This window comes from Varanus komodoensis, unplaced genomic scaffold (genome assembly GCF_004798865.1).
Source record: "Varanus komodoensis strain SLA01 unplaced genomic scaffold, ASM479886v1 scaffold12, whole genome shotgun sequence".
Classification (NCBI taxonomy): domain Eukaryota; kingdom Metazoa; phylum Chordata; class Lepidosauria; order Squamata; family Varanidae; genus Varanus; species Varanus komodoensis.
The window spans coordinates 8,867,740-8,891,434 of NW_025335349.1; the positions used below are offsets into that span (position 1 = coordinate 8,867,740).

The window sequence follows — 23,695 nt, forward strand, 5'->3', positions numbered from 1 at the left end:
AGTAGTGTGTCCAAATGTGAAGCCTAGTGGAGGAGATTAGGAAGAGAATCAGAACACATGTAGGTGTGAGCAACATGAATGTTAGAGTCACTGAGGACTAGGGTGGAAATGTTCCTTGTTCTGAGAGATAAGTTTAACTGAATGTTCAGTTAGGACATCAAATTGGGAAATGGAAATGAAATGAATATAATGGAGGATCTTGCAGTAGTTTCTCATAAAACTCTTATTAAATATACTTTTTTCAGAATCTTCAAATAAAATGTAGAATGATGAATATTCTTATCTGCTTTACACAATTCTTGTGATTTAAAAAATCCCAGTAAGCTGCAGCTGGTAAAGAAGCATACTTTTCATCAAATGTGGTCTTCCTTAGCATCACTGAAATACAATAACAATTTTAAAAAGAAAAATAGCATGAATAAAGCTTCTAATAATTTCAAAGCCCTTAGCTTCTCTTCTTGAAAAAAAAGGACTATTCGTAAGAGAATTGTGCAGATGTATTGTCTGTATTATGCATAATTCAAAAATTGGATGGTTACTCTTTTTGTGATATATACATCATGCAGTTTAAGATAATTCCACCATTTCTTGTAATGTGTTGAACAAACTTATGATACATGCACAAACTATGGCACAGATAATTAAACTTAAATATGTCTAAGGATCAAATTTCCTACTTTTCAGGGATTAACACTGAAACTTTTCAGTGGAAAAAAAAAAGAATCTAGTTCATTGGAATTGAATAGCAGCAATAAAATTCCATCCCAGTGTAAAAGACTAGTTTAAACAAAAATAATTTTCTTGAGCATTTGAAATGCTATCTGTTCTTAAACATTTATAAAATGTATATATAGCACACAGTTCTTTTCTGTGTTGTCCTGGGAACATCTTAAAAAGGCCTAAATCTCACAAGTGAGTAATTAATCTCAAGACCCCGCCCCCCGCCCCCCCAAAAAAATCATCTGGGGGTCAGAAGGCAGCATGTTTAACTTGCCCAAGTTAACACTTTTGCTTGGAAATACAGGCTGGGGAAGATTGATGGGAGACTGTATATCTTTAGTAATATAAATTTTCTTTTTCAGTTTTGCCTAGAATATATCAAGATACGCTTGGAAGGTTAGTATTTTTCTCCACTAGCATGATGATTTTCTCCACATGATTGTGCAAGTTGTGGTTAAACATAGTTCTATGTGATACATTTGTCTGCTTTTAGTGTAAAATGAGGACCCAAATAAATAGATGTTTTTATTATGATTCTGCAGTATGATTTTTTATAAGGTAAAGTAATGTTTTTTCCCCTGCATCTTTCTCAGAATTTAGGCTGCTAGCAGGGCCTAACTTTAAGTTTCTTTGTCTGCTTTACTCAAGAACAATTTTTCTAAATGAGTGGGAAGGGTGAAAGGATAATATACCATATTTTTCTGTGTATAAGACAATACTTTTTCTTAAAAATATTTAGCTAAAAATGGAGGGGCCTGTTATACACAGGGCCGAGAGGAGAATCGCAGTTGCAAAACTGCCTATACCTTATCTCTGCAAACTAGCCTCATGAGTGAAACTTCCGATTGCAGAGACTAGGTAACAGGTTTCCTCCAATCATGAGCCTTATGTAACTGACGTCAGCTGATGTTGCAGAGAGTGTGTAGCCCAGGGGCTCTCAAACTTTTTCAACAGGGGGCCAGTTGAAAGGCGGTGGTGGCCGTGCTCAAGGGGGGAGACAGGTGCAATTGCAGGTGCGCTGGGGGAGAGATTAGTGCGATCGCCGTGAGGCAGCCGCTTGCTCGCTTGGAGGTCGGTAAGAAAAGTGGGGGGCGTCCTATACATGGGGGTGTCTTATAGACGGAAAAATATGGTAGTTGGATTTGGAGCTTGATTTACTGTGCTTAGCAATGAATATGATGTAATGGTTGAACCTTTATACCACACATCTCCATTTGCTTGAAGTGGTATAAATGGAGCAAATTTAATACAACTGTATTTTTTAAAGTATTTTTAAAGTTTATTTAAAAACATCCTCAACCCTTGCAGATATTAAAAGTATGATTAAAATTGTCCAAAAGTACCTAATTTTAGTAATATAGCTTTAAAATGCATTACAATACAAAGTAGAATCCCTGCTGTGTCTATGCAGCAGCCTACCCAAATGCTTTCCCATACAAATCAACTGTCTGAAACGTCCTAGAGGTGGTGGGAAGATGTACAAGTTCTGGGAGATTGTTCCATAGGCACTGCAGTTATAATGGGCATTCTCCTTGCTACAGGTGATGGGGGGAGGGTTGGGTCATGGGTAGGTAAGGACTCATATGGAGAATCAGTGTGGCAAAGAGGTTAAGAGTGCTGGACTGGTACTATAACCAATCCAGATTTTAATCTCCACTTGGCCATGAAGCCCTCTTAGTGACTTTGCGCAAGTCACAGATTCTTAGCCTAAACTACTTCACAGGGTTGTTGTGAGGATAAAATGGTGAGGAGGACCATATTCTGTCTCTGCTCTGCACATCAGGGGTACAGGCAGTGTTAGAAATCCTGGCTTGGATCCAAAAAAACATGCAAACAGAATTTTAGTCACAATAGGATTTCCCCCATACATTCCTTCTTATTGCAGCTCTCTGTGGCTCCCAAAAGCTGATGCTGAGTGTAAGATGTGGTAGGAGTGGTTTTTCAGTAAAAGAGAGTATCAGTAATAGGTGGTTCTTGCACAAGTACATCTGCTTGTACAATTGTAGTTTTTGATGCAAGCCCCTGTCTTTGCTTCTAAGCTTATAGGAAATTATCCAAGGAAATGTTTACCTCTCTTCCTCCACCACATCCCTGTCTTTCATATCTGCAAAATTTGCTCTGCAGGGTCCCCTAGTTATTCCTGACAGAAGCCATTTCAGTGCTGCGTGGTATTAGTTGGATAGCACTCATAGCCAAGCTTTACATGATATAGCTACTGTGAAATATTCCCAACTTCTTAAGTAACAGGCTTCATTCCATATAAGTTAATTAATATTGAACAGACCACAGGGAGAAACTAATGTTTACTGAGTCTTTGTCTTTCTGACTTTTCTGACTTTGGGAATAGTAATGATTCATTCTGTGTTCACTGAATTAATTTTTGCTTTAAAACTTGTTATATGAAACAAAGGTTTCAGAATAATTCAGTATAACTTTGAATTTTTATTTGTAACCTTCTAGAGTCAGAAAATGATACTAATGATATTAATTTAAAAACCTCTGAACTTACCAAGTGTGAATGGTGTGGGGTACGCAAGTTGCCAGTAGTTTTCCTGCAAACTATACCTTCTGCCTGCCAAAGTTTGAGATCGCAACTGAAGATGAACAGGGAGAAGGATAATGTCTGGTATGACTGCAAAGGGGCAAGTAAGTGAACATTTGCTTTTCAGACTTAGGGTTTTTTGCTTTTTCTAATGAGAAATATGTCATGCAGAGTGGTTTATCAATAAACTATGTTCATTATCATACAGTTTTCTGAAATCAACTTAAATAACTTTGTTAAAAGCTAGTGGTCCCATTTTGTCAGCATCAGTATTAACTTCTGTATTCAGGTTAATTGCATTAACCTCAAACCATGCATGAATAGATTAGTAGATCTTGGTAGTACATGCTTTACCTCTTTGTACGGAAAAATGTCCCTGTGATAGAAACATATTTAACTAGAGCATGTGAGGCCCATATTCTAAAGATGTCCTTTAAATATATATATATATTAGAACTACTTTGTTGTACTTGATGCTGCAGTTCTTATATGCTTTTCTGTGTTCAAGCAATTTAATTTAAAACTAATAAAGCACATTGGCTTATGCACACTTTTTAAAGAAAATCATTCCGAAATATGTATTATCAATTTGATGTAGCTAAACATATATTTCCATCTAGAAAGTAGGCCTCTTTATTTAGCCTGCCCAGAACCAAATTTTTTTAATGGTATCTGTACGTACCTAATGTCATCTTGTATGAACACAGATGTTAAGGATTGTTTGAGGGTTAGACAAATCTTATATTTAACAAACTGAACTATAAATGTACAGTAATTTGTGTACTAGCATGAATTTCTTTTTTCACAGATCCAGAAGAACAGTACATCATTTTAATATTTGAGACCGGCCTTGATCCTCATGCAAATGCAATATTTGAAAAAATAATCATGGATATTGGTATCAGGAACAACATCTCTGATTTTTTTGTGAAAATTACTTTTGAAGAAGCAAATAGTAGGCTTGTGGCCTTTACAAAATCATTTGAAGACACTTCTAGAGGGAACACGGCTCATAAAGAAGGCAAACCAAAACATGTACTACTTTTTATTAAAATTTGTATTAATGTTAAATAATGTTGTCAATTTGCAAATATTCTTTTCAATGTCACTTGCTCCCACATTTTCACTAAAATATTAAAGAAGAAAGTTCAAAGCTTCTGTTTTTAGTTAATATAACTGTAAAGGCATTTTATTGCAATGCCCAAAACTTTAAAACACTATTTACTTTCTTTTAACTGTTCTTTTTGCACGTAGCATGGTACAATGCATTATTTCAGGAAAAAGAGTGGAGGTTGTGTATCTTTAATTCATTCTATTTTAATTTTTTTCCTTGGGCTGTTTGGATATAATTTTCTTCTGTGAAGTTGCTTCAGAAGCAATTTTGTTTAAACTGGCTTTTTTTATTATATCTGAAATGGAAAGTCCTAGTGAAATGTTCGTCTACTAACCAAAATAAGCCAAGAGCTGACCCTGACTCATGGCATTCCGAACCTGCAGAGCTGTTTGCTGAGGAGGTTTTGGTTGAGGTCTAAGTTGCCTTTCCACCAGCAGAAAGGAATCCTGCCAAGTGGGGAAAGAGGGGCATATCTGTGGAGGTCTCTGTGTGTCTATGAAAAGCCCCACCAGCATCAACCTACTGTTAGCAGTGGTTGTAGACTCCTGAAATGGGAAGTGTTGAAAGCAGACTTGATTCTACTGGATCTAAAGCCCCTCCAGAATTTGTCACAGTTAATCTCTCTCCTGCCTACCATTGGATTAACTGGAAAGGTGAAAATTTAAAACTATCTACATTTGTTGGGCTTGTTTTCAGATAATCCCCATGTACATATTCCAGCCTAGCTGACATAAGTTGGCAGTGCTTTGGAAGTATTAGTTTTTCCATCTCTTCAATTCCTTCTTCCCTGTCCCAGGATTCTTCTGCTCATATCCTGGTTAGTAAACTAACATTAAACTAGAATTACCTGCTTTAGAGATAATAGAAAATACTGGTTCAGACAAACCAGGATCTCTGTTCTGAAGCTAGAATTCAAGTGGAAGATAGAAGAAGCAAGCGAGACATGCATGGGTTTGGTGATAGTTTTCTATTTATTAAGCTGAGAATGTTATAGCTGAACCAAACCCAAGCCAGTGTGTTAGAACTGGTTTCAAGAAATTGTTCTAGGGAAAAGTGGTACATTAAGGAGTTGGTAAATATTCTAATCCTTTGCGTTACATTCTATTTTTTCTAAGGTTGAATCTAAGATGCAACTGAGAAATGCAACACAGTTCCAGTTTTTTGATGATGATGAAAGTGGGGAACCACATACTGTTTTTATTGGCCCTATAGAAAAGTAAGAGATCTTTCTAAATATTATTATGCTTTTTTACATTTTAAGAGTTCTGTCTCTAACATATTTTTCTTTGCAGATTGATCGTATATCCCCCTCCTCCGTCAAAGGGTGGCATTTCTGTTACCAATGAAGATCTTCATTGTTTAAATGGAGGAGAATTTTTAAACGACGTAATCATTGATTTTTATTTAAAGTAAGTTGTGTGGTGTCTGTTTCACTTAGGAAGTCTTATTTATTCTGGTACATGGGTTTGCAGTCCCTCTGGAGTGTTTCATGTGCCTCTAGCACTTCTGCTGCCCGCTGCTGCACATCACATTTCTGCCAGCTGCTCCTGCCCACACACTTGCCTGCTTCTACTGCCACTTCTGCTGCTTGCCATTTCCTGGCTGCAGAGATGATTGGTGAGGAGGAAGCAGTCTGGTGGGGAAGCTGGTGTGGCCCTGTCAGGCGGCATGTTGCCAACCCCCATCTTACGCTGCTTCGAATCAGGCTGTTTGACAGGCGTCAGTCTTGTGGAAGTCCTTGTTTCTTATGTATACGATTTTATTTAATCGCTTTAGTGCTTTAATTATAATTGTGTTATTTTTAGTAGCCTTCTTAGGCATTGTTTGTAGTGGAAATACAGAATATAAATTCAATAAATACATTTAATATGCCACCTGTTTTATATAAAGGTACTATAATTCAAATCTTTTCATGTCAAAACCAGTTTTTTCTATTGATAGGATTTATCCACATTCATCTGCAACAGTAAATCCTACTTCCAAAATTGAAGCTAATTGGTCCTTGTCAGGGAATCTGAAAGATCTCCCAGGGTTGTTTGTTTGTTGCCCTTTGTATGGCTATTTCTTTGGTGGGAAATTCTGTACCTCTTTTGGCAAGCTGTTTTTGTTTTGGTAGGATAGCTTATGTGTAGCAACCTTTACCTTTTCTAGAGAAATAAAGCTTTATAGACAAGAATGGAAGCGCTGGAAACAAATCTTTGTGTGCTTGGCTCTCTTTTTCAAAATAAAGGTACCTGGTGCTTGAAAAATTGAAAAAAGAAGATGCTGATAGGATTCATGTGTTCAGTTCCTTCTTCTACAAACGCCTTAATCAAAGAGAAAGGAGAAATCTTCAAGAAACCTCAAAACTCACGTAAATCTGGTTAAAATATATATTTGAGGAATTCCAGTTTCCAGCTCTTGTAGAAACAGTGGCCTTCTTCTGAAGCTATGCTGAGCTTAGCTTTATGTGAGCACACTTTTATGCCCTCCTCCTCCTCCATTGGTGCAGCCCAAGGAGATTGGAAGTGTTTGCTTCTATGTTTAACTACTTGAAGTTAATTGTCTTGACTGAACCTTGACTAACTTTGGTTAGTCTTATTGGTATGGTTTAGGGAAAGAAGACAACTTCATACTATAGTTTGTATCTCTAAAGTAGTCTTTCCAAACCTGTTGCCCCCAAATATTGGATTGCATTTTCTATCCTCCTTGACCAGGGCTGGAGGTGTTGGACATTACGGTCTAACATCTGGGGATCCTATAGTTATGATTCAGTCATAGTTCTGGGCTTGACATAATAACCATGATAAATTGAAAATGGAAGCGAAAGCTTCCAATCCTATGGCTGTGCCAGAGAAGGGAAGGGCAAAAGCCCAGTGCTTGTGTTTTTAATGCTAAATCATTGTTGAACTGTTATGTCCAGAACATAACAAGTAGCAAGTATTGATCATAAACTGAGTAGAAAAACAAAATAGTAATTTGCTTTTTATATCCAGCTAGTAGTTCAGAGTGGTGAACCTTTTTCATTCTGAGGGGAGTTAGAAAATGTATGTCTGTGGGCACAAAATGTGATTATTACAGTATGGTTTGTTGAATTTCCACCACTGAATTTCCTACTAAGTTTTGGTGGAAAAGTGCAGGCAGACACACACTGCCATTTCTCTTTAAATGAAGCATGCAAGGGGTTCTATGTTTTAAAGCAAAATCTGCAGATACTTCCTAGAAAAGCCATTTTACTTTAGAAGAAAACATATATTTTTCTCACCTCCTTTTAAAAAGGCTTTCCTCCCTACTCTTCCAAATTTTCAGTGGGGTGTGGTTTCTGATGGATTAAGAATTGGTGTTTGTACCCTAAAGGTAGCCCACCTGTACTGTAGTAGATGGTGTAAAGGATAGCAGCAGGAAGTTATGGCTAGTGTTCCTATTTGGCAATTCTTGTAAGCTTTTAAAAAGGTTATTCATGCCAAAGGAACACAGAATGTGGGCTCTGAACCTCTTCAAAGAGTTAGTACGCTTAAGCTGTGCTGCTGATAGACGAACTCTTACTGTAGGTAGAAAGAACACATACTCCTTTAATTATAATTTAATTTTTTGTCTTGTTCGTTCCAGAATTCAGCAGAAACGGCATGGCCGAGTGAAAACATGGACACGACATGTTGATATTTTTGCAAAAGATTTTATTTTTGTTCCTCTCAATGAAGCGTAAGTAGGACTTGCATATGGGTAGCTCTGGAACTTCATTATTTTTAGTCATACGACAGACATCCTCAAATGTCTAGTGCCCTTTGGATGTTTCCAATTTGCTGCAGTTGGATTTAACAATATAACATGATCTTTTATAAGACCATGCTGCATCAAATCTTAGGCTTTTGGAGGCTCCCTTTGCTTTCATGCATAGAGGGAGAACATGCCCCACTTTTGCCTTGACATGGCAAGCGTGCTTGCGTAGCTCAATGAAGCTATGAGCTATGCCGTGCAGGGCCACTCAAGATGGACAGGTCATAGCAGAGAGCTCTAACAAAATGTGATCCACTGGGGAAGGAAATGGCAACCCACTCCAGTATCTTTGTCATGAAAACCCCATGGACAGTACCAAAAGGGAAAAAGATATGACACCAGCAGATGAGCCCCTCAAGTCGAAAGGTATCCAATATGCTACTGGGGAAGAGCAGAGGACTAGTAATAGTAGTACCAGAAAGAATGAAGCGACTGGGTCAAAGTCAAAAGGACACTCAGTTGCAGATGTATCTGGTGGTGAAAGGAGAGTCCGATGCTGCAAAGATCTATACTCCATAGGAGCCTGGAATGTAAGATCCATGAATCAAGACAAGCTGGATGTGGTCAAACAAGAGATGACAAGACTAAACATTGACATCTTAGGAATCATTGAACCAAAATGGACAGGAATGGGTGAATTTAATTCAGATGACCATCAGGTATACTACTGTAGGCAAGAATCCCTCAGAAGAAATGGAGTAGCCTTCATAGTCAATAAAAGAGTAGGAAAAGCAGTACTGGGATACAATCTCCAAAATGACAGAATGATCTCAGTTCGAATCCAAGGCAAAGCATTCAACATCATAGTAGTCCAAGTCTATGCCCCAACCACTGGTGCTGAAGAGGCGGAAGTTGACTGGTTCTATGAAGGCCTACAACACCTTCTAGAATTAACACCAAAAATGATGTCCTTACCATCATTGCGGATTGGAATGCTAAAGTAGGAAGCCAAAAGATAACCGGAATAACAGGCAAGTTTGGCCTTGGAGTACAAAATGAATCAGGGCTCAGGCTGGTAGAATTTTGTCAAGAGAATATGATGCTCATAGCAAACACTCTTTTCCAACAACCCAAGAGACAAATCTACACATGGACTTCACCAGACGGTCAACACAGAAATCAGATTGACTGTGAGCTCTGCAGCCAAAGATGGAGAAGCTCTATACAGTCAGTAAAAACTAGACCAGGAGCTGACTGTGGCTCAGATCATGAGCTTCTTGTTGCAAAATTTAGGCTTAAGATTGAAGAAAGTAGGGAAAAGCACTAGGCCACTCATGTATGACCTAAATCATATTCCTGATGAATATACAGTGGAGGTGACAAATAGATTTAAGGCATTAGATCTGATAGACAGAGTGCCTGAAGAACTATGGACAGAGATTCGCAACACTGTGCAAGAGGTAGCAACTAAAACCATTCCAAAGAAAAAGAAATGCAAAAAAGCAAAATGGCTGTCTAAGGAAGCTTTCCAAATAGCTGAGGAAAGAAGGGAAGCGAAAGGCAAGGGAGAAAGAGAAAGATACACCCAATTGAATGCAGAATTCCAGAGAATAGCTAGAAGAGATAAGAATGCCTTCTTCAATGAACAGTGCAAAGAAATAGAAAAAAACAATAGGTAGGACCAGAGATCTCTTCAAGAAAATTGGAGATATGAAGGGAACGTTTCATGAAAGATGGGCATGATAAAGGACCAAAATGGCAGGGACCTAACAGAGGCAAAAGAGATTAAGAAGAGGTGGCAAGATTACACAGAAGAACTATACAAGAAAGAGCTTAACGTCCCTGAGAACCACAATGCGGTGGTCACTGACCTCGAGCCAGACATCCTGGAATGTGAAGTCAAATGGGCTTTAGGAAGTCTGAGCAACAACAAACTAGTGGAGGTGACAGTATTCCAGCTTAGCTATTCAAAATCTTAAAAGATGATGCAGTAAAAGTGCTACACTCAGTACGCCAGCAAACTTGGAAAACTCAACATTGGCCACAGGATTGGAAAAGGTCAGTTTACAGTCTGATCCCAAAGAAGGGCAATGCCAAAGAATGTTCATAGTACTGCACCATTGCACGCATTTCACATGCTAGCAAAGTGATGTTCAAAATCCTGCAAGCTACGAGCAGTATGTGGGCTGAGAACTACCAGAAGTACAGGCAGGATTTCGAAGAGGGAGAGGAACTAGAGATCAAATTGCCAACATACGGTGGATCATGGAGAAAGCTAGGGAGTTCCAGAAAAACATCTACTTCTGTTTCATTGACTATGCTAAAGCCTTTGATTGTGTGGATCATAACAAATTGTGGCAAGTTCTTAAAGAGATGGGAGTCCCAGACCATCTTCTTTGTCTCTTGAGAAATCTATATGCAGTCAAGAGGCAACAGTGAGAACTGGACACAGAACCACTGATTGGTTCAAAATTGAGAACAGAGTTCGGCAAGGCTGTATACTGTCACTCTGCCTATTTCACTTATATGCAGAGCACATCATGAGAAAGGCGGGTGAATCACCAGTTGGAATTAAGATTGCTGGGAGAAATAACAACCTCAGATATGCAGATGATACCACTCTAATGGCAGAAAGTGAAGAGGAACTAAAGAGCCTCTTGATGCGGGTGTAGGAGGAGAGTGCAAAAGTTGGCTTGAAAGTCAACATTAAGAAAACTAATATCATGGCATCCGGTCCTCTCACTTCCTGGCAAATAGATGGGGAAGAAATGGAGGTAGTGACAGATTTTATTTTCCTGGGCTCCAAGATCACCACAGACGGGGACTGCAGCCAAGAAATTAAAAGACGCTTGCCCCTGTGGCAAATCTAGACAGCATACGAAAAAGCAGAGACATTATCCTGCCAACAGAAGTGTGTATAGTCAAGGCTATGGTTTTCCCAGTTGCAATGTATGGCTGTGAAAGCTGGACCATAAGGAAGGCTGAGTGCTGAAGAATTGAGGCCTTTGAATTGTGGTGCTGGAGGAGATTCCTGCGAGTGCCTTGGACCGCAAGGTGATCAAGTCGGTCAGTCCTAGAGGAGATCAACCCTGACTGCTCTTTAGAAGGCCAGATACTGAAGATGAAACTCAAATAATTTGGCTACCTAATGTGAAGGAAGGACTCCCTGGAGAGGGGCCTAATGCTGGGAACAATAGATGGCCAAAGAAGAAGGGGACGGCAAAGAATGAGGTGGCTGGATGGCGTCACTGAAGCAGTTGGTGTGAGCTTAAGTGGACTCGGGGGATGGTGGAGGACAGGAAGGCTGGAGGAATGTTGTCCATGGGGTCGTGATGGGTCAGACACGACTTCGCAACTAACAACAACAATTGGCTTGGGGTCTAATGGAGAGCAGAATCACTGCTTCTGGCAGACACTTGAAGATGGATCACCTATTTTCTTCCCCCTTATTTCTTCTTGAAACTGCAGTGGGAATATGAAGTACATCCTCTGGTCTCTGTGCCATGAAAAGCTTCAGTGGCTAGGTGTGCAGCAATGGTTATGTTGAAATTGCAGCACCTGTTGGGAACATAGGAAGCTTCAAGATTTTGCCCAAATTTGGCTCTGAACTTCTGAGGAGCTGGAGTTTGTTTTGTGCTCCCTCTTCTCATCTTTGTGTGTACAGAGGAGCAAGGGACTTCCCTTGACCACTTCATGTTGCATTTCAGGGATGTAGTATCATTAGCACATCTCTGTGTGGGAGAAAGACCTGGCAATAACTGATTTTTAGTTGGTCAGTAAAGGAAGCCAAAACATGTTTAGTATTATAGCACATGTTAAGATGGCGGCTTAGTTATTTTTATTTGCTTGTGTGCTTTTCTTTTGCAGAGCACATTGGTTTTTGGCTGTGATCTGCTTTCCAGGTTTAGAGAAACCCATATATGAGACCAATCCATATTACCAGGAAACTGTACCTTCACAAGTTAAATCTTCCTCTTTAGATCAAGACTCAAGCACTTCACCTCCTTTACCTAGTGAATTGGATATATTACATCAATCCCCCTCTGCAACAATAACAAAGAAGGTGCTGAACAAGAAGCAAATTGCAGGCTTAACTGACACAAGCCCAGAGGCTGAGGAGAGTGAGTCGCTATACTGCAAAAGAAGCCCTTCCGTGAAAGGTGGCTTTAAAAAACTGAATCAGTTAAATAGCACCACAGAAGAACTCAGAACTGTGGAACTTGTATGTCATAAACATGACCACAGGGCTACAGAGGCGAATGGCATGCAGAGTGAACATAAAACTCACATTCAGGCTGTTGGTGCGTACTCTTGCCTCTCTATGTTCGTTTTAGTATCAAGAGCACAGAAATTTTTCTTGGAATTTGATATATTAAGATATCTGCTCAAAAGCAATGGACAAGTTTGCACAACATGATGATCTGCTTTTTGAATAAATTACACTGTATTGATTGTGTTGTTGCCACCTCCCTACTCTGATCACTACCCTCTTTCAAAACTTTTCTTTTAAAAAAAGCATAGCCTTAAAATGTACAATTGAGGTTTTATTTACATTTTTGTTAGTCCCAGAAACTTGCACAATGGTTTTCATAATACTAATACTCTTGGTAGCTTTTTGCACGTGCATTCTTAAAACAGTCCAGTATGTGTAGTCTTGCTTGTTCCTTGTATGTTTCAGCTGTCAGTGGAGCTGGAGAATATAAGAAAATACATGCTGGATCAGACCAAGGCAGGATGGGTGTAAGACCATCTCCTGTCCAAGCTCCTCAGCAATCGGTGAATACAGGCATGCCACTGATAGCCTCCTTCCTCATAAATCTGTCCAATCTTTTTAAAAAGTGACCCAGCAAATTCCATAGTTTATACACTGTGAAGTACTTCCTATTATCTGTCTAAAACCTCCCACCAATCAGCTTCATGGGATGACTGGGCTCAAGTGTTGTGGTAGTGGGGGGAAAATGTCTCCCTCTCTACTTCCTCTATACCATAGATTTTAAAACTCTCTACCATGTCTCCCCTTATCTGCCTTTTTTCTCAGCTGAATTTCCCTGTTGTTGCAGCCATTCCTCATAGGGGAGTTGCTCTAGTCCCCTGATCATTTTTGTTGCCCTTCAGTTCTGGTCGCCTTACCTACAGTAAACACAATATTCCAAGTGCAGTCACACCAAAGAGTAGGTAGCATTCATGGATATTTGCCTGCAGGCAAATTTGTACACAGTTGTCAGAAAATGCACCAAAAATGGCAGTGAGGAAATTCTCTCCTTCTCAGCAATATAATCCTTTCAGTTTTGAATGCTGAGCTGACATAGCTCAACTCTTTTCACCTTCCCTGAATTTCTAGCAGCTCCAAGAAGTAGAGATAATTAACTCCACCTCTCTTTAGCTGGGCCTTTTTGGAGCACTTATTGCTACAGCTTCCTGACAGTTCTAAAAACTGCAGAAATAAGCAAATTTAATGTTTGAGAAGTAAATAGAAGAACAATTTGCTCATCTGCATTCACTGATCTATTAACTGCAGGTATACAAATTTCTCCCTTTTACTTCCCAGACCTTAAATTTAGGAAGAATTCCCTTCTATTTACTTCTGTCATTAAATGTGCATATATTTCCAGTCCAAGAAGTTGCACAAATATTCCTGACAGGTTTGTACAAAACAGAAAAAACCCCTAACTTTCATATTGGTGGCAGACCAGGATGGAACAAATAGGCCACTTGGGAACTTACACTGACACTTCCATGAGAACCCATTCACTCTGTCTTTTCAGGGTTTTTTTTTTTTTAAACTCTTGCTAAGTGTTTGAGACTGTAATTACCACAACAGTAGTGCTCTGTGCTGCAATTCCCTTTGACAGCCAAATCATAGAGGGACATTGATCAAGCAAGACTACACATATGCTTACAAAAGTGATGAAGAAAACAAACATTTGCACAATTTTAGGGACGAAAACATTTTTAAAGGGTGGTGAACCCGTGATGATTGCTCCGAAGTGCCACTGTTAGTGACTTTACAGTAGCAGGGGGAGGGGTTGCCACTATTTGCAACTCATGATCATTGTTAGAACGAGGTTTAGGGACACGGATATGGAAACATCCATGTATGTACATTTCTGAATATATACAAAGCACTGTGGTTTGACAGCTGTTGTATTTGAAGTCTCCAAAATAATATTTGTCTTCCCATTTTGGTCCTAGTAACCTGGAATGCATACTGTGCATGAAGAAAGTCTGTTCCAGTCCAGCATTTTTAGTTAAAAGGGTCTCAGCCAACATAGCCATGATAGAGCGCTTTCTGAAACCCGGGAGAATAGATACCATTGAAGAGCAGATAGTACTCTGATAAGCAAACTGCCTCATAAGGCAGTTTCTCAGCTAGATATTTCCAATTCTTTTAATAGAACCCCCTCTAACATTGCTGTAGGAGGGGAGATTGCACACTTTCCATTAGGCATGCTTCAAATTATTCTAATCAGTTTCAGCTGATTCATAGTAAAAGTGAAGTGGTTGTGTGAGTAGTAATGTAGCAGAAGAGGGGCACAGCTTAAGGACTTTTTCAGACCAGAAATGATACTGGGGTAGTTTGTATGCTCCATGCAGCCCATCATTGTTTCTTTAAGCTATTGTGGGTTGTGGTGGGGAGTTGCCATGGTGTGCCCATGTTTTATTGAAGGAGGGTTCTTTTCTCCTCCAACAAGCCATGCCTTCCAGGCTCAGATGTCATGGCAACCATCCAAATCCTTGGCAGGAATAGGTGGGTTGGTTGTTGGCACACTCTGCAGCGCATTTGTACTGGGGTGATTATGCAAACCTGCTCATTTTTTGCTGGAGCACCAGGTACTTCCAGGTGACTATGTGTCGGATAAGTTTAATTGTAAGGTTTATTATTTTTTTTATTATTTGGGGTATCTGAATTAGGATGAAATTTTAGTCAGCCCCTCCCCAGAGCTCCAGCAGTTCTAAAATTACTGTTTGTGTGTTACTATTGGGCTTGGTACATTAATGGCAAAGGTAGTTAATATTAGCTTTCTTACACGTGATACAAGATGGATTCTTTGGTCATTTTTGAATTTTTTCTCTTGAAAATGTGGATGGTTAAAGGCAAAAGCTATTTTCAGAATTAGAGAACAGCTGCTGTTGCTCACTTAAGGTACTGAATTTCCTTGTTTGCTAAAATAAGGAGTTTTGAATTCTTCCATGTATTCACTTGTTTATAATATACAAAGGAAAAGGAGAGTAACAAGTGATCAGCTAGTTAACCAAACCCAGTTGTTGTTTCCTTGATACAACAACCAACCCTAACGCATCTTACAGGAAATTTCTAGAGCAAGGCACTTTGGAAGAGCTGCAGAAACCTCTTGTCAGTCTTGCTGACCTAGCTCCGGCAACTGCCAGTGCTAGCTCCCCCTTTTACACTTGCAGCAGCTCCCTCCCCCCTCCCCGCTTTTCTTTCTTTTCCAGAGATTTAAAAAAACAGAGCTTTGAGAGCTAGTAACAGCCCCTTCAAAGTACTCCAATGGCACACCTGAAGGGCTGTCATTGGTTTGTCACTCCCCCTTTAAAATATCTTTAGTGCAGTTACTTGTACAAATGCCTTTGAACTTTTCAAAATTGTAAAATTGTTCAGGTGAACACTTCTGTCCATCTGAAAAAGCCTCAGCTGAGCCATGTCTGCAGGGAGATGGATAAGGCACAAGGCAACTCCTTCTGAAACTGTAACTATTTGGTTGTTTTTTTTTTATGTTTGAAATTGCAAAACATGACAATTAAGTCCTATTTGGGTTAAAAAGTAGCCCATAAATAAATAAACCTTGGAATATAGTAGGTATTTTAAATATAATGGTTGAAGCTGCAATCTGTTATCATTTAAACTTGGGAGTTGCTTCTAAGTGGACATGTACAGATTTGCATTGTTAATGAGGAAATGTATATTTGCAAAAATATGGTTCACTTATTTTGCAAGACTTATTTCAGTTAATCATTTGTTCTTCAGGATTATTGCTGGCATAATATCCATTGACTCCACTTCATGCTTCACTTTTCTCTCTGAGAGATCATCTATGTGTATGACACTTTTTATAATTTACTAATTTTTATGGTTAATGCAGATGGCTTACAGAAAATTAGGCTAAACTATAGTGAAGATTCAGCTGACAGTGGCAAATTAAATGAAGATGAGCTTATAGATTTTTCAGAAGATCAAGATAACCAGGTAAAAATTCTAACAACTTTACTTAGGTAACCAGTATTCTTTAGCTGTAAGACTAAACTTTTTCCTACAGTGTTTAAAACAAAGTATTACAGTGAAACTGGGTATTATAGGGCAACAAGCAACCAATTAACATATCTTAACTCACCGTGATACTTTTATACATAATTATATGTTTTGTATTTTGGCATTTATGAGCGTGAGGTAATGTGTGTGAGGTAATTTCAGTTTAGCATATGTATAGGGTGTTGGGTGCATTGTAAGCTTCTCCAACCACTTTAATAGGCACTGATTTAAAAGGAATAAACTATTAAGATAGCAGTGTGATGTTTCAGTGTACTTTTGTGACAGTGCAAAGGGAAATGATTAAAAGATGGTTATTATTTATCCCTGCTTGGTTATAGGTAGATATTAAATTTGTTTCCTAGTGCTACTAGCACTGCTTTTTGCACTTTAATTAAGGTACTGTATTATCTACAGGAGCTCATTAGGATAGTACATTCATAGTTAACTTTCCAGTTTCAGCCACTAGAAGGCAAGCTTTATCCATTATTGCAGTCACTAAAAAAGTCACTTTATAGCTTCACACAAAATCTAATTACCTATATTATGGGAATGTTTTTGTATATGATGATTTTAAAATCCTAAGGGAGATTCATTACTCTAGTGTAAATAGAATGATAGTATACTAGAAAGTTATTTTAAAAGTGTCCAATTCTTACAACTTTCCAGGTATGCTAACTAGTATGTTTTCAGTATTCACAAATATTAAGAAGAAAATTATTCTGCTGTAATGGTTAAAAACCTTATCAATATGTCAGGATATGTTATATTTGATTTGAAGTAGGCCAGTAGGGAATGTACTTCTTGGCTTTATTTATAAATTTAGCTTCTCTGAGTCTGAGAGAATCTTTTAAAATAATAACACATTTATTTTCCAGGACAATAGCAGTGATGATGATGGCCTTGCAGATGACACTTGTAATTCAGAATTAGGACAATGGCATCTGAAGCCCACTATATGTAAACAGTAAGTTTTAAATAAAGGTATTTATAACTGTCTGTGAATAAGTCTAACTCTGTGTAACAGTTTTTTTAATGAGACTAAAACCTTTGAGTTTGATCCAGAGTTTATAGAGGAGGAAGAGGGAAAGGCAGTGTTGTTCTTTTGTTCAATTTTTCCCTTTCCCTTGCTCTTCCCAGCCCTATCTCTAATGCTGTTTTGCAAGGCTGGGGAACTTCAGATGACATGGGAGGCTGCTCTGGGAGCTGCAGGGGAATTGAAGACACTCTGGCCTGGCTCTAACAAGAAGCTGCTGCTTTATTCTGTAGCCCTAATGGAGGAAAAATACTGTGTTTACTTGTAGGCCTTGCATTTTGCTTATGGATTCATTGAGAGGCCCTTCCAGATCAAATGTCGTCAGAACACTAAGGGAGTGAGTAGCTAATTTCCAATGCAAAACCTTTTATGTGAAATTGAAACACGCTGTAAAAAAAAATCTGAGCTATATTGTTTGTTTTGCAGATACTTGGAAGTGGAGTGGGAAGTCAGGAAAGGTAGTAAACGAAGTTTCTCCAAAGATGTCATGAAAGGCTCAAATCCTAAAGTGCCACAGCAGAACAACTTCAGCGATTGTGGTGTTTATGTTCTACAGTATGTGGAAAGCTTTTTTGAAGTGAGTTGCTGATATTTTTAGTTAACCACTTCAGTACAGTTGGCATTTGAATATTAAGTTGGAATGAGTAACCACAGAGATTTCTAGAGACATGCATGCCCAGCATTTTATTAACTTATTATTAAGTTAATAAACTTAATATTATTTATTAACTTTATTAACTTACTCCATTTTATTAACTTATTCCAAGTTTATCAACTTGGAATATTCATATTCTCCCTATATTTATTTTGATCAGTTTATGTACTGCTTAACTTAGCATATTTATATTTATCAACGTGGTTTGTTTATTAGATTTATATCCTGCCTTTTTTTCTTTTTTTTAAAGAACTCAAAGCAACTTATATCATACTCCTCCCACTGCCCTCAATCTTATCCCTGCAGCAATATCCCTGTGAGGTAGCCTGAGTGTCTTGACTGGCCCAGAGTCACTTAGTTGGCTCCATGGCTGAGTGGGAAATGTAATCCAGATTGTCTGAGTCCTATTAAAATACAACATTGTAATAAATACAGATAATCATCAAACGTTTAAAAAGCAATTAAAGCAGGCAGCACAATCAACCAGAAAAGAAGGCCTGAGCAAAGAGGTGTGACTTTTAGCAGACACCTAAAAACATGGTGTTTGGTGCCTCTCAAAAGAATTTGACCTGGTAGCTAGCAGGTAGTCAGAGCAGTGGCTTCAGTACCAGTGCAATATGTGCACATACTGCAACAGTTCCAGATTCCAGTTCAAGCACAAGCGTTGCCCCACATGAAGTGCACTGCAGTAATTTAAATGTGAGCTTAATGATGCATGGAATATAGTAGTTAAGGTGTACCTGAGTAAAATGACAAAGTAAAACATTTAAAAAATTTTATACTGAGCCATTTATTTGAGAAGAATCTTAAGGTTAGTGGTTTTATTGTAGGGAAATTAAACATATGGGTATTACCCTATTGTGCGTAGGCGCATGTGGGAGCAACAGCTTGCACAACTGTGCTTTCATGCTTCTAAGAATAATCGAGTGCTGGTTTCCGGAATAGGGAAGGTTACCAGAACTCTTAAGAACAAAGCTCCCTTACCTGTTCCAATGTAGAAACAAGCAATCCTGCTCATTTATGAAGTTATTTTTATGAGCTTGAAAGCCCTGTTGCATGAACAGATTGAGCAGAAGACGGTAATTGGGATAACCCTGCTGGATGCTGCCCTTGCACAAATAAGTATGGAATTTTTTTGGAGTATTTTTAGTTGTCTTTTTGCGGAAAGAAACTCAAGGCAGCTCAAAATGCATGCACGTGCACACACTAATCAATATGTTTCCAAACCTATAAGCATCATAAAACAATAAACAAAAAGAAAGCTGGAGTAGATGGTTTTAAAAGCCCTTTGTTGGCTTTTTCCAGTTATATTCTGAATTCCTTCCTTCCAGCTGGACATAATGCAGTCCTTTAAGACTGTCTGTGATTCATTTGGTAAGATTCATATGGGTATTTAATACAGTATTATTCCACTTAAAATGGTCAAAGCAACTAACAATTCCTAGAGTACAACAATGGTGCAAGCCACAGATTTGGCCAAGTATTATAGTAGAACATACAGCAAATGCAAAATCAAGTTCCTACATATTATTTTGAAAGATGCAATTTAGCTCATTTTGCATCAGAATTCACAAAAACTGAATTTGTAAAGTATTCCTTTACAAAGTTTGGGTCTTGATTATTTCAGAGGATATTTTCTCTATGGAGGCATTTGAGTAAGTGCTATAACTTCCTAGCTTCAATTGGGTCCAACAGTGGCAGAAAATATGCCAAGACAACTAGCTGGGGTGGGTTTTTGGGAATGGTGTAGTTGAGGCGGAAATGAAAAGGCAAAGTAGAGTCAGTGCTGTGTGGTAGGCCAGGCAGCTGGAGCAAAGAAGTCCCAAGCCAGGGATGATGTAAGATGCTGGAAAAGGCTGGACAGAGGGACTATGTGGAGAGAAGGGAGAGAAGGTTCCACATAAGATCGAGGAGGAGATGTAAGCTGCCTTGAGCCCTTTGTAGGAAAAAGGCAGGATATAAATTGAAAAATAAATAAATAAATATAAATAAATAAATAAATAAATAAATAAATAAATAAATAAAAATAAAAAGGTGGTAAGGGAAACCTTGTTTAGAAGGTAGTAGTAGCAGTTATAGGAACAAGCAGAAAAGAGACTAACCACTGGAAATGAAAGAAGAGTGACTTACTTTGACCACCCTTTGAAGCCAGACTTCCTATGCAGAGCTTCACTTAACCCATGCCTACAGGGAGAGTGGGCAATGACTTGGAGTGATGATACGCAAATGAGAAACCAGTGCTCCACCTTCTCATTCCTAGACAAAGGCCCTAACATATCTACCTGATCCATCAGCCACTAGTGTGAGACCTAACTTCTCTCAAAGTATCTCTTTTCAAGACAAGATGAACTAATTATTCAACTAGCAGTATTCAGTAAAGAAATTGCATCCAACCTGCATATACTGACTTGATGGAAGATGGATGGGTGCTTCAATTAGCTCTTAACAGAGGAGGCAAAGATAGCATGTAACAATTTTGGAAGGAACTAGCCGCTTCTGTCTCCCTTAACTTCCATTGCTTTCTGATTTTTGCTGCTATGTTTTATTTTGTATTGCCTTATTTTATTGCATTTTCAGAATCTGTAAACAGCTATGAAATGTTTATAAATAACAAACTAAAATAAAGGGAAGACACTGCAAGGAATGTGCTCATAGCTGCACCGGTCATTTGCTTCATATTTTGTGTACTAGGAAGTGATGTGGGGGGTGGATTACAGTACTTAAGTAATGTGGTCAGAAGGGTGGGAAGTTTGCCGCCTTGAGTACTTTATACAGCATTACTACATAGATTTTCCATGTGGACACTATTGTTATAACATACTTCTTTTGTGCCCTCCAGACTCCCATTATAAGCTTTGAACTACCAATGAATCTGACAGACTGGTTTCCACGCCCAAGAATGAAAACAAAACGAGAAGAAATAAGGAACATAATCTTGAATCTACAGGAACAGCAGAACAAAGGAAAGAAGGGACAGAAGGACACTAGTTTGACAGAGAAGTCCTTTCAAGAAGCAACAGAACAATTTATCAACAGCAGTTCGGACTGAATACTTCTGTGGCATGTTATCTTGACATTAAAAAAACTGAAATTTACCATATTCACTCCACCCAATTTAAGGACTCCAAGTATTATCAAGTTTCCTGTTGATGCTTATAAAATGTGTGTCATTAATTGAACAGATTCTCCTCAATGTATTAACTAGACAAATCTGTACATATGTTAATTAGGCCAACTTTTTTCAACATTTGTAATTAAGTTTTTCACTACTTAGGAAACCTTTGTTATGAATTTCTGTTAATAGAACAATAGTAACTTCTAGACACAATGCAAATAAAGAAAATATTTATAGGATAAATTGGTTAACTTTTCTGTGTTAAGTAAAGTTGTCATTGAACATTTCCCAGTAAGACTTCTAGAATGCATGGGGAATGCTTATGTAGCAAAGTAATCAAATCCATACTTTGATTTACAGTTGCCGTTACAAGATGTTCTACTTCAACTATGTACAACAATGTAAGAATGTGTCTAAATGCATTGTGTTTCCAAGGTGAGTGGTTTGCATTTTAAATCCAAGCGCAGGCAATATGATCTTCAGTAATGAATGCTTCAGATAATGAAAGAGGGTATTTCACAAGTGCTTGGGATAATGCTGCACAAGTCTTATTCAAGCAGTATTTAGCACAGTATCAAATACAGTCAGCATAAGTAATAATACTGGATCCTTTTTAGTGGTTCCTGAATGTTGTTTAATTGTACTCTGACATTCTTTCATTATAAAATTGTATTTTGGTAAGTGGCTTGAAACAGCAGCATACTGCCCACATTACATTTCTGTGTCAGAATTCTGAATGTTGCATTCATATGTGCTTTATCTGATAAACATTTTTAAATGTATGATTACTATTTTTTGTAATGCCCAGAAAACCAAAATATTGCTAGATTTCATTGCTTGCTTGCTTGCTTCTTAATTTTAAGTAGAGTTGTCTAATAATATTGAGTCAACTTGTTGGCATATTGACATGATGTAATTTGATTTTTAAATTATGTAAAAAAGTTCCACCTTATGATACTGGCCTCTAATAGTCCAAACAAAAACAACTACCTTCCATAACTTCTAAAGAAAAATTCAGAAGGTACTGTACTCCAAATGAGAAGAGAGATACTATTTGTTTTTGTGTAACAATGCCTTTGCCCAAAAGAGACCTTTGTGTTCTTTCTAAAGGGGAAGATAGTTTTGGATGAAATACCTTGGCAGGACTGTAGATAAAGCAGGGAATTCATGCAACCATCACAGCCACACATCCTTTTCAACCTGTTTACAAAAGGGCAGACGACTATGCATTAGTTCTTGATTCTTGCTGGTGGTCACATGCTCAGCAGCCACATTTTAAAGAGTACTTTCTCCAAAGAAGTATTTCCAAAGTCACAGGATTGATAAAAAGAGCATACAGTTTGCAGCTGTAGTACTGCACATAAGCATGGTTAAATAGCATCCATTTCAGCTGAAGAAGCCTAACAAGAACAAGAAGCCTACCTTTGCCATATCCCCCCCCCCCATGCTTACCACTGTTAGCAGAAAACCATGGAAAAAACTTCCTCCATTAATTCATACAGAACCAGTTCTTGGGATTATACAAAAAGAGCATAACTGACTTTCAGTTACCTAGTATTTGTCTAAAAATTGTCTGAGAGTTACTAGGAATTAAAAGACGCTAGTTAAGAGGAAGCATTAAACAAGGGTTGGAAACAAATGTAAACATTTGCTGGCTTAGCAATTGCTTTTAGTACTACTTGAATGCATTATAGTAGAGAGATTTACCTAGCAAAAGACATACGTCCAATTGCAAGGTTATTTGTTGCAATATCTTGATTTGGTTGAAATGAGATTTTTGTTTTTGTTTTTTAACAGGTTGTGATGTATCTTAGTTTCTGATTATTCGGTTCTATTCCTGAGAATGGCCTGGAGCTTGTATTCCTTTTCAAGATGTGAAGAATGCAATGTTTCTCTCTTAATATTATGGTAAAGGATAAGTCATGCAGCAAGCTGATACATATGTTGATATAGATTTATTTTTTTAATAAAATAATGGAAAACAGGTGTCAAGACCTAGAGTATTTATAATGTATTCTGCCTAACCTGCTACTGATTTGTTTTCAACTTTTTTTAGAACGTGTGCTAATGAAATTAGTGCATAGAAGTTAGGCTGTAGTCTTAAAGGAAGGAAGACACCAATGACATTGGAAAGGGAAGAAAATCCGAAGGGTGCAAAATGTCATCTCTGTGGATATGATCATCTTTGCACAACTTGTCAATAACATTCAAAGACTCTTGTATAGAGAAGCATATTGGATATAAAATGCATTTTTAAAAAAATACTGAGAACCCATAATACCTTACAAACAAGAGTCAAGACTGAGTAATCCATAGTGACCTGGTTGGCATGTTATATTAACCTATGTTTTATTTAACTCACGGTTAACCCATTGGGGTACTTTGCACAACACCCTATGTGGCTATGCATTACCAGTTTGGTTATTCCACCTCTGGGTTTGGACTTGTTCTACACTCTTCTCCACTACCTCCACAAAATAATTGGCTATGGATCACAGAGCAATCTGAAAAAATCTAAAGGATTAGTTCCCTTAAAACTATGTGCAGGTGT

The 23,695-nt window shown here is 38.1% G+C and overlaps 1 protein-coding gene across 6 annotated transcripts in view; it reads left to right on the plus strand.

Moving 5' to 3' along the window:
* Window positions 1–23,130, plus strand: part of SENP6 (SUMO specific peptidase 6) — a 64,020-nt gene extending 40,890 nt beyond the window's left edge. For 3 of the 6 annotated variants that reach the window (XM_044421622.1, XM_044421625.1, XM_044421623.1), the window contains 14 exons: window positions 1,083–1,116; window positions 3,181–3,366; window positions 4,071–4,297; window positions 4,760–5,029; window positions 5,492–5,592; window positions 5,669–5,785; window positions 6,607–6,729; window positions 7,965–8,057; window positions 11,940–12,373; window positions 16,175–16,278; window positions 17,217–17,305; window positions 17,643–17,711; window positions 17,801–17,951; window positions 20,869–23,130. In XM_044421622.1, coding sequence (XP_044277557.1) covers window positions 1,083–1,116; window positions 3,181–3,366; window positions 4,071–4,297; window positions 4,760–5,029; window positions 5,492–5,592; window positions 5,669–5,785; window positions 6,607–6,729; window positions 7,965–8,057; window positions 11,940–12,373; window positions 16,175–16,278; window positions 17,217–17,305; window positions 17,643–17,711; window positions 17,801–17,951; window positions 20,869–21,078 — 2,208 coding nt within the window. In that variant the 3' untranslated portion in view covers window positions 21,079–23,130. The other 3 variants (XM_044421624.1, XM_044421626.1, XM_044421627.1) reach the window with 3 other exon arrangements.
* The last annotated feature ends 565 nt before the right edge of the window (window positions 23,131–23,695 follow it).